The following is an 18,010-nucleotide window of genomic DNA, read 5'->3' as shown; positions in this document are numbered from 1 at the left end:
TCAACATTAAAAGTAACATCATCATTAAGCTGAAATTAAAGTTCATATCTCACAATAGTGCAAAAACCTGTATAATAATGTAAAAATCTTTTTAAAAATAAGGATAGCAGCTATCCTTTGGTACACAAAGGAAACATTAACACTGCATGCTGAAAGCCCATTTCTGTTGTTTATCAGCTGTGAAATCCAAATCTGTTATTATCTGTTGTTATCTGTCATCAATGGTGGCTGCATTCATCTTTGGCATGACATTGTAAACATCCACTTGCCAGTCTCACGATGCGTCTTTAGTGGAAACGTTTTTGCAAGCACTTGTAGCAAATTGCTGAAATGAACCCGCCCAGGAAACTTACAGAAAAAAACTTGCACAAGTATCTTTTCTAATGTAAAGACCTCAGCAAGTGCTTGAAGAAGTTACTTGCCAAAGTTACTTGCTGGTGTAAAAGCCCCTTAATAATCCTCTGACATCAAAATTTTGATTTTATAATATGCTAAAAGTGCAGCTTCTTTACAGGAAGTTGTTTTTCAGTAGAGATACTACTTTCAACAAGGTATTTTCTATTTTATTGGATTCATCACTAATTTTGAGATGTAGCGAGGTGGTATATCTCCACTTTTCCTCTTTTCTTTCAGGGCATGCAATGCCAGGGTTGCAGTTTGACAGGTGGACTGGGTGTGGAGTAGTGTGGAGTTGTGTCAGGTAGGATGGGTAGATGGAGAAAGAGGCAGAAAGCACGAGGAGAGGTTGGGGATGGATAGCTAGCAGCTTGGAGGGAGGTAGTAAGTGTTTAAGATAGGAAAGCAGGAGGCACGGGTCGCAGCTGCACAGGATGGGCAAATGAGGCACGGGTACCAGAATCAATGAGGTGCATTGCACAATGAAGATGATACAAAGATGTGAATTGGGAAAGAGTGCTAAGACATAAGCGGAGGAAACTGTTAGAGAATGTGGCAACATTCAGTTAGTGGAAGGTGATAGCAGAAGGGCTGTTGGAGCGAACAATATATTTTGAGGATAACTTCCATCTACGTAATTCAGAAAACCTGGTGTCGGAAGGAAAGAATCAGACGGGGTAGACAGAGAAACAGCCTGTGAAACTGAGCATGTTGTGCACAGCGGCTTGTTATGCCACTGGATGGTTTACTTTGTTCTTCTTACAAGTTTGGTAGTGGCCATTATTCTGGTGGACAGCTGGTTGTGGTCAAACCCCACATAAAATGCTGTGTAGTGATTGTGGATTGGGTAGGTCTTGCACCTGGATCTTTCATAAGGATAGGACCCCTGTGGCTAAGGATTGGGCATGGGGATGGCATACAGATGGACGAGAAAGCTGTGTAATTGGGTGTATGATGATATCACTGTAAATGTCATATTCCTTCTGCAGCAACATCCTTCAAGTCCATGAACCTTGTCACTATCAAACACTACCTCTACCAATGTCCTCAAACTCCTATTCCACCATGTCATCCCTCATACACCTTAGTAACTACAAAATGGCTCTGAGCACTATGGGACTTAACATCTATGGTCATCAGTCCCCTAGAACTTAGAACTACTTAAACCTAACTAACCTAAGGACATCACACAACACCCAGTCATCACGAGGCAGAGAATAGTAACTACAGCTGCACACACAACTACTTCTCCTTTCATGACAAGTTACATAAAAGAGTCCATAGAACAATCATAGACATCCACAGGGCAACCTTCTACACAACTTCAAAACACCATCCTCTCCTATCCGCTTCCTTCGTCTTCCACAATCCAATATGCCACCCTCCTGGTCACTGACCTTCACCACTCCAATGGCTCCATCCACACTTTTGTCCCCAGTAAACCAACTAACCAGCAACAGTATTACCATTTTGACAGATGTCACCCCTTCTACACCAAAAAAATGCTCCCACACAGCCTGGCCACCAGTGGATAGCATATCTACAATCACAATAATTCCCTTGGCCATGCTGAAGGTCTTACTAAAACCTTCACAGATAGACACTACTGTCTTGAAACAGGGTCTGCATAAAGGTTTCCCATGCCATATATTCACATATCCCTAATCTGCCCACACCCTTAATAACCAGTAGCAAAAGAATTCCGTCCTTGTCACCCAATATCACCCCAGACTGGGGCATCTGAACCTTATCTTTCATCAGGGCTATGGACCTTCGTGCCTATAAATGAGAAACTTCTTGCCCAGTTCTTACAACTCCTCTCATGGTATGTCTTCACCCACCAAATTACACAATATCATGGTCCATCCCTATTCCATAGATCCTCTCAACCCATTGCCACGAGTCCTACTCCTGTGGAAGATCCAGATGCAAGATCCATGCAGTTCACTCACCCAGCATCCTTCTCCAGTCCTGTCACAGACTTATCCGACCCTATCAGAGGCAGGGCTTCCTGTGAAAGCAGCTATGCCATATACTAGGTCTGGTGCAACTTATGCACAGCATATTGTGTGGCACCACCAGGGCTTTGATCATCTACCATCATGCCCAGAAATGAGGGACATCCTACCTAAGATCCTTCCTACTCATCCTAATTCTGTCATCCAGTCAACTTACATAGCACCCTGCTCCATCCCCTGTCCACCCGGCACATTCACCTCCACTCCTGTTGCAGGGTTATCATATGTCATCTGTGAAAGCAACTATGTTACGCACCAGCTGTGCTGCCATGGCTGCACAGCCTTTTATTCAACCACTAGATGCACCCTGCAGTGCTACCCACTGTTAAACAGTTACTTTTAAAAAATGCCCAGGTATGTATTTGCTCAAATCTTCTTTTAGTCCCATCCCCCCTCCCCCCACCCCCCATCCGCTCTGCACATCCCCTCCACCTACTCACCAACTCTTTCCGTCCACCTCCGCCAACTCCCACTCTCTCACTAGCCCTCCATCTCCTCTGGTCCTTCTCTCGATCCATCCCTTCCTCCTCCCCCTTCTTCCTGTTCATCTCCTCCTGTCCCCTCTTGCTGTTCATCTCCTCCTCCCCTCTTTCATTTCGCTGTCCATCTCCTCCTTCCCATGTCTCTGTCCATCTCTTCCTTTTCCCACTCTGTTTGCATATCTTTCCCCATCCCCCTTCTCTCTCCATGTTGCAACTCCAACAGGATGGTGGTGGTTCTTACCCCAACAGTATTTCTTTCCAAATCATAACTAAAATATGTACCAAATTTGGTTGAAACTGTTACAGGGGTTTAGGCTGAGCTCTTTACCAGTGACTTTGCCCATGTATACATATGTAACACTTATCTATACACATATTTCAGCTTTATCTATAGGGAATTTTGCCCAGCAGTTTCATTTTTATGCTGCTTAATGTTAATGACATTGCACCTCCTAATCTCGGTGCTGTACAATTACATCATTTTACTGGTATGTGTACTGTCTACAAATCAAGTTAGTATTCAAGAAGTAATAAATTAAAACATCATGCGCGATGCAGCAGTTTTTCCCACATTTCACTGTTTATGATGTCATACCTCCTGAACTACAAGTCATAAAATGATATATTTTTCTATGTACATTCTGCAGCATATGTGAATGCTGTCAGCAAAATGTGTTGGGAACAGACTTAGTAGAACATCCTGCTCCATGTGGCAGTTTTACTGCATGAACAGGGAAAATGCAGTAAGCAATAAACTTTTTTGCTTTCATAATTTTGTATGGGATGTCAGTGAGAAAAGTTTCATAAAGGTTTGAAATTATGTGTAAAATTTGTTGCAAACCAGTAAGTGCTCTCATTCTCAAATATTGGAAGAATGAAGTATTGATATTTGCATATTGTAGGCTACATTTCTTTTTCACCTGCAACCCCATCTCTTTGATATGTAGGTATAAGTAAGGTAGACATCATGTTAAATCAGGGTTTAAGCTATCTCCATGCCAAATGTCATCCAAATCTGTCCAGCCATTTATGCCTGAAAGAATAACAAACATAGTTACACACACATTAACTTACACATTTGTAATATATACAAGAAGACCACCAACCAGTTGTTCATCAGAATGGTGGCCACTGCCAAAGTGTGGCCGACAACAAAATTAATCATCCAGTCGCACAACATGTTCCATTTCAATGGCTGCTTCTCAACCCATGCGATCTGTATCCTCCCCTCTAACACCAGCTTTTCTGAAATACACATATGGGAGTTACGTTTGCCACATTCCTTCACTTCTGCAATCCTCCTGGTCTCAACTTCTCCTAACCCACTGTTCCAACATCTTCTACCCAACACTGTCCTGTCACCCCTTTCCAATTCATGTCACCTTCATTGTGCACTGCACTTCACTGGATCCATTACCCATGCACTTGCCACCTCTCCCTTCTTCATTCCTATTTTGCACACCTGCAGCCTCCATCTAAGACACTAGTTACCCATCCCAAACCCCAACCCCTCTGCTTCCCAGCTCTTTTTCCCACTGCAACCTGAAATGTGTTGTATTCATCTCATAATATACACAATTTCAGAACATATGTCTTGATGCACAGGACACATGTCAAGGTTACAATTAGCTTATTTGAAATTTTGTCACACTAACAATAATACTTTGTGGAGAATTTACTTATTTAAAATTTATCAAATTTACAGTATTTACATCTACTATAGCTATCATAAATTTTTATTCCATTTTAGGGATCCAGCTCAAAGTATCACTTCATGTTTCATGAAATCTTCCATAGAGTAATAGTATCATTCAATTAGAAAATCATGTAACTAGCTTTTTAAAATATTTATCTTCATAAACATTGTGTCACACCCTTTTATTGTGTTGTGAATTTTCATGGCTATATACTGAGGAATCAGAGCACGCAGTTTTGAGCGATGAGAGGTAAGCATAAAGTTTTTTTTATGTTTTGTGTCATGTGAGTGTTCAAAATGATTTTTTTTTTTTTTTTTTTTTTTTTTTTTTTTTTTTTTTTTTTTTAAATAGATCCACTCTGAATAGATCAGCTCTGCTGCGTAGGAAAGGAACCACCTCAAAGATGTATAAGGAGGGGACAGTTAATATTTTTAGACATTTAAATAATGGTCGACACAATGCCCTTTGCTGTGCAGAGCACATGTTACAAATGATTCTTTTTTGCAACTTTAAAATTCGTGAACATTTCCTGAGTTTCCCCAGAAAATTATGCCATATCGAATAACAGATTCAAAGTAGCTGTAGTATGTTATTTTCCTGTTGGCCATATCAGTGGCACAGGCTAAAATTTCCATTGCAAATGCAGGGCTGTTTAATTTACTTGCTTGATATTCTATATGAGAATTCCAACTCAAAGTTCTGTCTCAGTTTATTCCTAGGAACCTGACTGAGTCAAGTTCTTCAATTTTTGTTTGTTGTGAGAGATACAGATTTCTTCAGTTTTTGAATGTTTGGTTTTAAAACTTATTATGTGGGTTCTTGAAACATTTAGCCTTAAGCCATTTTGACTGAACCATGTCTCCAAGTTAGTTAACATATTCATGAAACTCTGCCGTATACTGTCAGAATTTTTGTTGTCAATTAGGGCAGAAGTATCATCTTCAAACAAAGTTAAATGAGTATTTATATTGAGAGGCAAGTCATTTACAGAGAACAGGAATAAAATTGGTCCAAGGATTGAGCCTTGAGGAACAACTTGTGATACAGTTTTCCACTCTGAGAAGTAATCTGCTCCATTTGATATGATTACTACCCTTTGTTTTCCCTCCAAGAGATATGATTCAAACCATTTCAAAGCAATATTCTGTATTCCATACCTGTTGAGTCTGAAAACCATCAGGGCATGGTTTACTGAGTTGAATGCTTTTGTAAGATCACAGAATATTCCTGCGACCTTAGCTTTCCTAACTAGTGATGAAGTAAGTTTCTCAATAAACTCATTTATCTCATCTACTGTGTTTTAGACTTGCTGTAAGGGTAGGACGAAAATATCAAATCTGTGAAATTCTCAATAATCTAAATGAAGTGTGGTTAGGTGTGTGTGTGTGTGTGTGTGTGTGTGTGTGTGTGTGTGTGTGTGTGTGTGTGTGTGTGTGTGGTGTACGGAGTACGATGGGTGTATATGTTAACAAAACTAACATTCAAAGTATACTCATATACTCACTGTACAATGGAACGTGAAGTTCAACAAATGTGATTGATGTTGTGTTGTAAGGAGTGTTCCGTATAGAACATACCTTTCGAAATGACCACCATTTGTCACAGTGAAAACTTCTTACAAATCTGGTGAACACCAAGTAGAAACTGTTAAAAAACTCAGTGAAATGTTTGTTCACTATGGCACACTAAATAAATCAATTGTTATAAGACTGAATGATGAATTTGAGATACATGTTTGTTTCTGGATATTTAACCTCCGGGTCATCCTCAAGTTAGTCATTCTACAGAAAACATCATGAGTTGCAATGGTGCTGAAATTCCAGTGAAATCTATTCACTGACATTCATAACAATGGGATATTCCCAGAACCAACATGCAACGAACTCTGAAAGATGATCTCCACTTCGGGCCTAAAAAACCCAAGTGACACAAAAACTGAAACCACACAGCTACAAAAAGTATCAATCATTTGCCTGTTGGTTGCTTGTGAAATGGAGAATGGACAACAGTTTCATCAAGAAAATAATGCTTACCGATAAGATAAACTTTCTGTTGAATGGCTTCATGAACAAGCATAACTGCAATATTTGAGTACAAAAAACCCTTGAATAATTACGGAGAGGCTATCACACCCAAAATGAATGGCCTGAGGGCATAATTGGACTTGACTACTGGCGCCAGAAATGCATTAACAGTGTACGGCAAATGTTACTATAATACATTAAGAAACTTTTTGTGGTCTAAAATGTATTGTGTGAATGCTGAAGAGGTTTGGTTTCAACAAGGCAGCACAACCCGTCACACATTGATTGCAATAATGAACTTGACGTACCAAGATGGGATACGCCAACCTACTGCTGTTGTACTCCTTAAATACACTCCTGGAAATTGAAATAAGAACACCGTGAATTCATTGTCCCAGGAAGGGGAAACTTTATTGACACATTCCTGGGGTCAGATACATCACATGATCACGCTGACAGAACCACAGGCACATAGACACAGGCAACAGAGCATGCACAATGTTGGCACTAGTACAGTGTATATCCACCTTTCGCAGCAATGCAGGCTGCTATTCTCCCATGGAGACGATCGTAGAGATGCTGGATGTAGTCCTGTGGAACGGCTTGCCATGCCATTTCCACCTGGCGCCTCAGTTGGGCCAGCGTTCGTGGTGGACGTGCAGACCGCGTGAGACGACGCTTGATCCAGTCCCAAACATGCTCAATGGGGGACAGATCCGGAGATCTTGCTGGCCAGGGTAGTTGACTTACACCTTCTAGAGCACGTTGGGTGGCACGGGATACATGCGGACGTGCATTGTCCTGTTGGAACAGCAAGTTCCCTTGCCGGTCTAGGAATGGTAAAACTATGGGTTCGATGACGGTTTGGATGTACCATGCACTATTCAGTGTCCCCTCGACGAACACCAGAGGTGTACGGCCAGTGTAGGAGATCGCTCCCCACACCATGATGCCGGATGTTGGCCCTGTGTGCCTCGGTCGTATGCAGTCCTGATTGTGGCGCTCACCTGCACGGCGCCAAACACGCATGCCACCATCATTGGCACCAAGGCAGAAGCGACTCTCATCGCTGAAGACGACACGTCTCCATTCGTCCCTCCATTCAAGCCTGTCGCGACACCACTGGAGGCGGGCTGCACGATGTTGGGGCGTGAGCGGAAGACGGCCTAACGGTGTGCGGAACCGTAGCCCAGATTCATGGAGACGGTTGCGAATGGTCCTTGCCGATACCCCAGGAGCAACAGTGTCTGTAATTTGCTGGTAAGTGGCGGTGCAGTCCCCTACGGCACTGCGTAGGATCCTACGGTCTTGGTGTGCATCCGTGCGACGCTGCGGTCCGGTCCCACGTCGACGGGCACGTGCACCTTCCGCCGGCCACTGGCGACAACATCGATGTACTGTGGAGTCCTCACGCCCCACGTGTTGAGCAATTCGGCGGTACGTCCACCCGGCCTCCCGCATGCCCACTATACGCCCTCTCTCAAAGTCCGTCAACTGCACATACGGTTCACGTCCACGCTGTCGCGGCATGCTACCAGTGTTAAAGACTGCGATGGAGCTCCGTATGTCACGGCAAACTGGCTGACACTGACGGCGGCGGTGCACAAATGCTGCGCAGCTAGCGCCATTCGACGGCCAACACCGCGGTTCCTGGTGTGTCCGCTGTGCCGTGCGTGTGATCATTGATTGTACAGACCTCTCGCAGTGTCCGGAGCAAGTATGGTGGGTCTGACACACCGGTGTCAATGTGTTCTTTTTTCCATTTCCAGGAGTGTATATTTTCCCCCCCTTGTTTTTCAATTATACACATAATGCATATATAGGGGATATGCAAAACAATGTGAACAGTGGAAACCGTAGAATGGCTGTGTCTGACGGTCAACAATGCAGGTAAGGCACATGTGGTGCTGGTATGTGCATGTTCAGTAAGGACTAGGCATCAGTGCAGGTTGTTTACAAGTAATGAACACTTTGTATTTGCATTCAGAGGTTGAGGAAGACATGCAATGAAAGAACTAATTTATTTCCAAAAAGGACAGATTATGGGAGCCTGATTAACTGGAGCATCAGTAACCAAGACAGCCAACTTATTAAATGTTTCAACAGTCATCCTCGAGAACCCGTATCAATCGGCACTGTCTGCCATGAACACTGTAAAGCGAATATTCATGGACAAACTGCTACAACGAAACCATCAGTGATGACAACCAACACAAAGAAGTGGAAAACATGGTGCCAGGAGCATAAATACTGGGCGGCTAATCAGTGGAAACATGTCATATGGCCCAACGAGTCAAAGTTTTTCTTATTTCCAACATCGGGATGGGTTTACATATGGAAAATGCCAAAAGAAGCCTACAAACCTGACTGCTTGATTCCAATGATTAAGCATGGAAGTGGAAGTATGGTGGTGTGGGCAGCCACATCATGGTATTCTGCTGGTTCCATCACTACTCTCAAAGGCCATGTTACAGTAAACGATTATATGAATATTTTAGGTGATCAGGTGCACCCCATGATGCAAATGTTGTTCGCCAAGAATTATACCATATTTCAGGATGATAATGCACCCATTCACACAACCAGGACATTACAATTGTCGTACAAGAAGCAATGCAGCTGAAATGAGAGTCTTCCCTGGCCAGCACAGTTCCTATACTTGAACATTAGCGACCCTTATGGGCGGTATTGGAGTGCAGACTCCAGAGTTGATTTCTGCCTCCCTTGTCAGTACTGGAGATAGAAGAGGTTCTGATCAAAATAGTGGCATAACATTCCACTGGAGACTATACAATCATCATATGCTAGTACTCCAAGAACAATAGCAGCTGCATTAAGGGCAAATGGGGTTCAACTCCCTATTGATAAACCATTCCCAAGTAAATACAGGTGTTCACATTATTCTGCCTATCACTGTACTATAATTACATAAAATGACTAAATTGTTATCCATGTGAGGTTTAATTAAGATCCATTATTCACAGTGTAATTTACCATTACTGATGACAGTAGGATGTTTAGTTTGTCTAACAATATTTTATTTAGAGAAAGATTCAATTTACAATACCTATAGACTACGTGAATGTAAAAATTCAGTGATGCTAAAGACCGTTTGTTCAACACTGACTTAGCTTATTTAAAAGTCTTCATGTTTCACTTTTCAACAAATGTTTTACTTTTCCAAAAAACTTTTGAAATACAAAGTTATTTGTATAAAATTTTTTTGTGTTCTACAGTATTCCAATCTCAAAATGTAATCCTTTCCAATATCCAGTGTTACATTTTAGTAGCCTTGAATTTTTTATTTCTGAAACGGTGTATTTTCACTGAAATAAAATGCTGGATTGTTAATTTTCAAATTAAATAATTTCATTACCTGAAAAATCCTTAGCAAATTTTGAGAATCCCATGCACATTAAAACTTCACTCTCCTAAAATTGTACCTATTATTTTGTAATGTTTTAATTATACAACTTATTAGCAAACAAACTTACTTATGTACCAATTGCATCTTTTTTCCTTTCAGTTCTCTCATCTTTTATGTATTTTTATCGATTTATAATTTCTTTAAAATGAGTGTCTATAAACAGGTTTTGCATACATAGCCTTAGTCAGAAGCCATCTCTGAACTCCAACTGAGCTGTATTTCAGGCAGACTGCACTTTGGATTCAAACAGTACAGTAACTATATTATTAGTCACTCAATGCTTTGTAGCTAAAATTTAAAGTTAGTATGCTCCACTTGAAAAATTCTGTTAGAGCCCTCGAAAATTATGTTAAGTGCTGACCTGTGATATATCAACTGTCAAAGGCATTGAAATATAATTAATGCCAATAAATATGAGGAGATGAAAAATTAGTTTCTGAAGCATTGTGTTTGTTAATTAGCAATTTTTCTCCAAATCTAATAATACAGGATGAGGGTTCAAGAACAAGAACAAATTCGCAGTAAAACCAAGGTAGTAACACTTCAACTTGTGGTTACTATTTGAAAATTATACTTACAAACCTGAAACGATAATGTATGGATGACATAATTAACAAAAATAACATAACACACAGTAAAAAAAATCAGTATCAACAAGTCTAAGAAAAATTTGTGTATTCAGACTATCCATTGTCATTCCTTGCCTACTTGCAATAAAAAAATTAAAAAAAAAAAAAAAACACTTCATGTTCTGCCTTACGGCAGGTCTTGTTATAGGGGAGGCCTCATCAGAGAGGTCCACCGCATGAGCATCTAGGGAAGTGAGTCCAACGGCGGTTTCCCGTTGCCTTCCACTGGTGGTGATGAAATGAAAATGAGGACAACACAACACCCAGTCGCTGAGTGGAGATAATCTCCGACCCAGCTGGAATTCGAACCTGGGCCCCTTGGTGTGACAGACTGCCGCGCTGACCACTCAGCTATCGGGGCAGACACTTGCATTATAAAAATGACTGGAGTAAAATTTTGTCCAGTGTATATTATGGTAGTAAATGTATGTCAAAGAATACTAATTTGGCAACACTGTAATCCTATGTATGATATATATTTTCATCCAATACAGTATGGAAGTGCATAGAGTGTTATGTTCAAATATCCGAGGTGGAGATTCCGGGTACATATTTATTTACTTTTCTTTACTAATTTTGTCCTGGCAATAATACAGCAGTACACATTGTTCCTGAAAACATAAATATCCTACAATTACAGTATTTCTTAACAGTGCACATAACAATCATTCCCCAAAACTCTCTGCCAACATCCAACAAGACCCATAACATAAACTACTGTCAATTCATCCACCTAGAACCTCAATCATACAGAAATATCCATCCCATTCAATGGCTTCACCTTCACCTTCACATCCACAAGCATGTCCAATCATGCTGGGCTCTCAACCCTAAGAGTGGAAACACTTTCTCCCTGTTTTGCTATCAATCCCTTCAAGCAAAGCCAACCTAATCACAACAATGCATGCTGTCTCTTCCAGTTCATACCACTATCCAACTTTGACACTCTTCCTCTCCTACCTCACCACTCCCTGGTTACCTTCAAGGAATTCATAACTTCAACTTGGCCTCACAGTCATTCCCATACTCCCTTCCCATGAGCACAAATCCCTCAATTGTAGAAAAAACAACCACATTCAACCTCAAGACAGGCCACGATCTGATCACCATCCCTACACACAAAGGCTCCATGACTTTTTTTATGAATCACATCAATTACCTTTCAGAAGGCATCTGCCAACACTCTGATTACTCCAACTGAACTATGCCATAGTGATCCTGTCCCTAAAGCCCATCCACACACCTTTCCCCTGAATCCATCTCCCATCTCATGCCAATGAACTCGCATACACATTTTCTATATGCTTCCCAAAGCCCATGAACCCTACAATTTTGGTTGCCCATTGCAATGGATTGCTGCACTCCCACTGAAAAATTCTCTTAACTTGTTGACCAGCACCTCAAACCAATTGTCCACAGCTTAGCCAATCACATTAAAGTTGTGAACAATGTCTTCTCATGTCTCAATCTCCATCCCATTAACCATCTTGATACCTATTCATCACTGTTTATACCATGTGCCTATAAATCAGCATCCCCCTTGCCCACAGCATTTCTGCGATCAAGTACTACTTCTCACAACATCCTTTCAACTCCAAACCCAAAAACTCATTACTCATACCTGTAATTAATAACATCCACACACATAACTATTTCTCTTTTGAGTGGGGGAGACATAAATCTGTGGAACAGCCATTGGCACCCAAACGACACATCTCCAATGCCAATCTGTTTCAGAGCCATCTAGAGTAAACATTCCTAGCTGCCCAAAATGCCAATCCTTCACTGATGATGTGCTCATGATTTGGACCCAGGGCAAAGACATTCTAACCTTATTCCTCAACAGCCTCAACATCATCTCTCCCATTCACTTCACCTGTTCTTCATCAGCCCAATATGCTGCCTTACTAGACATTGCCCTCAGTCTCTCTGATGACTCCATCCATATTTATCTCCCTATCAAGTTCACTAATGATCAACAGTACTTGCAATTTTGATAGGTGTCATTACTTCCACTCCAAAGGATGGCAATCTGAAGTGACAAGAACTCCCTTGCCTATTACATTGAAGTTCTCACTAACTTCTTAACACACAGGTACTATCCTCCAAACCTATTCAGCAGATTTCCCCTGCCATATCCTCACACGCACACCTAATCCACCCACCACACCCAAGAACTAGCTGCAAAACAGCACCCCCATAGTCAATACCATCCCAGACTGGGACAACTGAACCATATAATTCACCAACGCTATGGATCATAGTGTCTATAAATGAGAAATATGTTACCCTGTCCTTCCAACTCCTCCTCTCATGGTAGTCAATCACTCGCCACTCTCCAAGCTACACAATATCCTGGTCATCCATATGACATGCACATGCACATTCCCATTCATTAGCACATGGGTCATATACCAGTGGAAGGTCCAGGTGCAAGATCTGTCCAATTCACCCAACCAACATTCTACTCAACTCCTGTCACAGGCTTATCCTACCATACCAGAAGCAGGGTCATATGTGAAAGCAGCCATGCCAAATACCAAGTCTGATGCAATTTATGAAAAGCATCCTCAACAGGCATGACCACCAATGACTTGTAGACCCAAATGAATGATCACTGCCAAACAGTGGCCAAGGGCAGAGTTAATAGTGGAACAGGCTGCTGAGCACAACATGCTAGATATCAATGGCTGCTTCGTAATCAGTGTGATCAGGATCCTTCATCTCATCACTAGTTCTTCTGAACTACGTACATGGGAGTTGTCCTCGCACAATCTTCCTGGCTTCAGTATTTGCTGACCCCTGTCCCAAACCCATCTCCATGCTGTTCAAATATCCCAACTCCACTCATTTTGTGCCCACATCCTCTTCCCACCATCTCCCTTTCCGTTTTCTCACTCTTTCCCAATCAACTTCTCGTCATTATTGTAATCAAGTGCTGCACATACTCATAAGTGCTACTGTCTGTACATTGCATTTCTATCCTGTACAGCTCCTGCCTCCCTCCAACTCCCCCCCACCCCACCAAATATGTTCAGCCAACTCAGTGTAGCTGTACAGGTGTGTGTGTGTGTGTGTGTGTGTGTGTGTGTGTGTGTGTGTGTGTGTGTAAATGATTCAACATCTCTACTGTTGGGTGAATTGTTACATTTACACTAAATAATTTTCATTGCCAGAACCTTCAATATTATGAGATATTATTAGTCAGATACATTCATGAAGGGTAATAATCAGTTAAATTAAAATTACCCCAAAAATATCAGTGTTGAGATGTTAAAAATTCAGACTACATTCAGTATGAGTGGCCAGATGTAATACATCACCAATGTGCTTAAAATTTTATAAACACACTTCCAAAGCAACATATGTTGCCTTCTAACATATGGTCAAAGTGACCTGCATTTCCAAACATTAAGCAAATCAGTGGACCATTCTTATCTGAGCCCATAATGCAGTTGTGTCCACAGTTACAAGAGCAGCATGGACACACACACTACCAGTTCTTTGGCATTCATCAGCAGAGCAGTATAAACATGCTCCTCCCCAGAGGAAGAAATCCAGGGCATTGAGCTCAGGTGAACATCGTATGCAGGTGCCTCATAATGTTGAAGCCACAACCTCTACAAACATTATTTCTGTCAATGATAATGTTAATATAGTATAGAACTTGATCCTCCTCCTCTCTTTTAATGTATACCTTGTCTTTTTTCATATCATTTGCAGTTCATTATGGAGCTAAGAACTATGATGTATGAATGGCTGGCTGACTCTGTCATTCAGTTAATGATAGCAACAAGAAACGATTTACAGGAATACAAGAAAACTGATACAGTAGCTGTATGGGGAAGGACAAGTGGCATAAAATGGTGGAAGGAGACACCATCGCGGAATGAAAGAGTCAAAGAGGTAGTGGAAAGGAAGAAGACGACCTCCAGACTGTGGTTCCACGAAAGGACCGAATTAGCGAGAAAGGATTAAAAGAAAAAGAACGAATCACTTAAGACAGTGGCTGAGGAGAGAAGAAAGTGGATAGAAGAATGGACAAAGATGATGGAGGAAGATAGCACAGAGTACAAAGTACTATTTGGAATGGTCAAAAATAAGAGGAAAGCTTTGAGGAAAGATGCAATAATGATAGATAAAAGTGGGAAAGAGATTAATAACAAAGAGACAATGGAGACAGTGTGGAAGGAGTACTTTGAGCACTTGCTATATCTGAATGGACTTTGAGATGAGGATAATAGACTAAAGTAGGCAGAAGTAAACTCTAGTGGGGGGCAGCACGGGGGTGGGGGCTGACATGAAAAGAAATGGAAATCACACTGGGCAGGATGAACAGCAATAAGTGGGGACAAAGTAAGTGTCAAAATGGTAAAGGGAGAGGGGAGGTTGGGAAACAGCAGCTATATCTTGTGGTGAAGTGGTGTGGAATGAGAAGGACGCTCCAAAAGATTTGAAGAGGGCACTAATTGTCCCTATATTCAAGAAAGGGAGTAGGGAGGATTGTAGAAACGTCACACTGATACCACACTGTGCCAAGGTATATCTAAAGATCCTGGAGAGCAAAATCTGAACAAGGATTGATAACAAATTGAGGGGGGAATAGCATGGCTTCAGATCTGCAAGATCAACTGTGTGCAGTGAGGAGCTACAGGAGCACCACTATGAATTAGGGGAAGACCTTACGATGGCTTTTCTCAATACAGAAAAGGTATTTGATAGTGTCTGTAAAAGAAAGGTCTAGGAAGCAGTAAAAAGAAGAGAGTGGTAAAAGAGTCAACAAAAGGAGTGGAGAAGATGTACTGTGGAAGCCTGAGGGGTGTAAAAGTGGGAAATGAAAGGATGGATTGGTTCCAGAAAAAAAACTGGTGTGAAACAGGCAGTGCATTGTCATCTCTCCTCTTCATTTTGGTCTTGGGTGAGATACCAATTAAGATGGCAGAAAAAACAAGATTAAAGCAATGGTGTTTGTGGATGACTTGATGATCTGAGGAAATAGTGAAGATGACATTTAGTAACACCTAGATGCTTGAGAAGAAACTGCGGGGCACTTTGGAATGAATTTTGATGTACACATATGTGAGATACTATTTACAGTAGAAAGAAAGATAGATCAACTAGTTGAATAAGGATTAAAACTGAACAGTTGAAGAAGGTGGAAAGTGTCAAGTACTTGGAAAACAAGATAGGAGGAAAATGGAAAAAATGTGAGAGAGATCAGTGAACATCTAAAACAGGCAGAAGTATTTCTATGAAGTTTTAGGGGCTTGGTTTGCGACAAGGACATCACATAAAAAATAAAGTAATAATATGTAGAAGTTACTACATCACAGTACTGATTTATGTTTCTGAAACATGGGTAATGAAGAAAGGCAGATGAAATGAAATTCCTCAATAATAGGATAGAAGTAACAAGGAGAGGCTGGACAAGAAATGAAAAGATAATGGAAATATTGAAAGAGGAAGCCTCACAGAGCAAAACAGAAACATCAATGCTAAGATCGTATGGGAACTTAAAGAGAGGAAAACAAGAGGTTCCTAAGAAAGTACATCAAATGGAGATGTGAAGGAAATGACCAAGACGAAGGCAAAGGGATAGATGACTGAAAGGCATGGAGGAGTATGTTGAAAAAAAGAGGCAAGGACTAGACATGAGTTAGCACAGTAAGATGATGGGAAAACAGGACTAGATGGCAAGGCTTATGTTGCAAGTAGACCCAGCCTAGGGCTGGAAACTGTACAAGGTTATTGATGATGATCATTATAATGATGGTGATGACAGGAAAGCTGGATCCAAACATTATAACAGTATGATTTTGAAAGATCATTATAACATAGTAGTTGACAATGCAATGGCATAAATTACTTATTCTTACCTCTTTCCCTGGTTCTGACTGCAGTGCACTTTTCAGCCATATTTCTGCATCATTAACCTCACAATTCATGTACATAATGGACCATTCTGCTCTTGGCCGATGTTTCAATCCATCATCTATTGGTACAAGGTTTAGTATGTGTTCTGTAATTGGCAAGAAATAATTTTTAAAGATGTATTTGAAATCACATTTCCCTAGGTGCAAGTGAAAAAAAGACTTATGTCCAGTACAATTGTAGTGGAGCATTTTATTTCAGAGATAAAGTAATGAGCAATTAATTCATTCATTGGTTTTGAACTGAATACTTCCATCTGGAGATGCAAAACAAGGGCAAATAATAGTGTCTTTTGCTATGGATCAAGAGTGTGTATGTGTGGCTCTTTTCTTACATCAAATTAATTTTTCATATTTTTGTTGAACTCCAAAAGTGTTAACCTCCTCACAATTACAGTACAGTTTGGAAGCTTAGTGCTGCCAAAGACAGTATAGGCACTTTTGTGGGAGAATTGCTCGGGGACTTACCAATAATTTCTCCCTTCATGTTTCACAATACAGTTCGTGTCTTTGGACTTGTATAATAAGATGTTAACTAACTGCAACACATAACAGGGCAATGCATAAAATTAAATAGATGCTTTTTTGCACATATATTATTTCGTACGTTTTATTTGCTAATACTAATTACAACCAGGCTCCTTCCCACAGTGAAACAAGTCATAAAAAAGCACACCTGAACTTGAAGCTATGCGGCCTCCTAATAGCTCGAAACCTCTCTGCATGGCAAATGACATCCAGTATGAGACTTGGAACTTGTGAAGTCCAAGAAGAAGATGGACTTTTCGATAATGACGACTCAGAGGAATTTTTCTTGGCCTCAAGTTCTTAAACACTGCTCCTCGTCTTGTAGGTCTTGTAACTCCTGACAGAATTAGCTTCAGATTTTCAAACCACCTGTAACACAGAACATTTACATGGAGTCCAAGGTACAACAAAAATATTGCAGTGGAGTTTTGTGCTTAAAATTTCTCATAATCAACATGGATATTAAAAGCTACTAATATTTACATCCCAAAAAGGAAGTAGAACCAATATAAAACTTTCAAAGGCAGATCTGTTTATATGATTCACTGCTTCAAGTTTATGCACTTCTTTCATTGTAGAATCTGGTCAGGTTTCAGTACAATTATTATTGCAATTCATTTAGACTGCAATAAATCTATCATTCTTCAAGAATTTTATGACTCCCCTTAATGTGTGATTTTATTCCAGCATTTGAAGTCATTTACTATCATATAACCTCATCTACCACCACCATTTTATTACAAACGTTTACTGTTAAAAATTAGTGAAACAACAATACAATACGACAATAGTATTCTGACAAACAAAATAGGTGTTGAACATCTACAGTCCCCTCCTGAATTTCAAATGTTAAATTTTTGCCAGACCTACACATGAAAC

General features: G+C 40.7%; 1 protein-coding gene across 1 annotated transcript in view; it reads right to left on the bottom strand.

Moving 5' to 3' along the window:
- The window catches only part of LOC126336877 (protein KIAA0100), a 316,670-nt gene that overhangs the window by 97,696 nt on the left and 200,964 nt on the right, over positions 1-18,010 (bottom strand). Inside the window, exons 23-24 of the mRNA XM_050000988.1 lie at positions 17,280-17,500; positions 16,550-16,692 (exon numbers count right to left, since the gene is read on the bottom strand). Coding sequence (XP_049856945.1) covers positions 16,550-16,692; positions 17,280-17,500 — 364 coding nt within the window. The remainder of the gene's footprint in view (positions 1-16,549; positions 16,693-17,279; positions 17,501-18,010) is intronic.

Source organism: Schistocerca gregaria, chromosome 1 (genome assembly GCF_023897955.1).
Source record: "Schistocerca gregaria isolate iqSchGreg1 chromosome 1, iqSchGreg1.2, whole genome shotgun sequence".
Taxonomy (NCBI): domain Eukaryota; kingdom Metazoa; phylum Arthropoda; class Insecta; order Orthoptera; family Acrididae; genus Schistocerca; species Schistocerca gregaria.
This window is presented reverse-complemented; position numbering and strand designations above follow the sequence as displayed.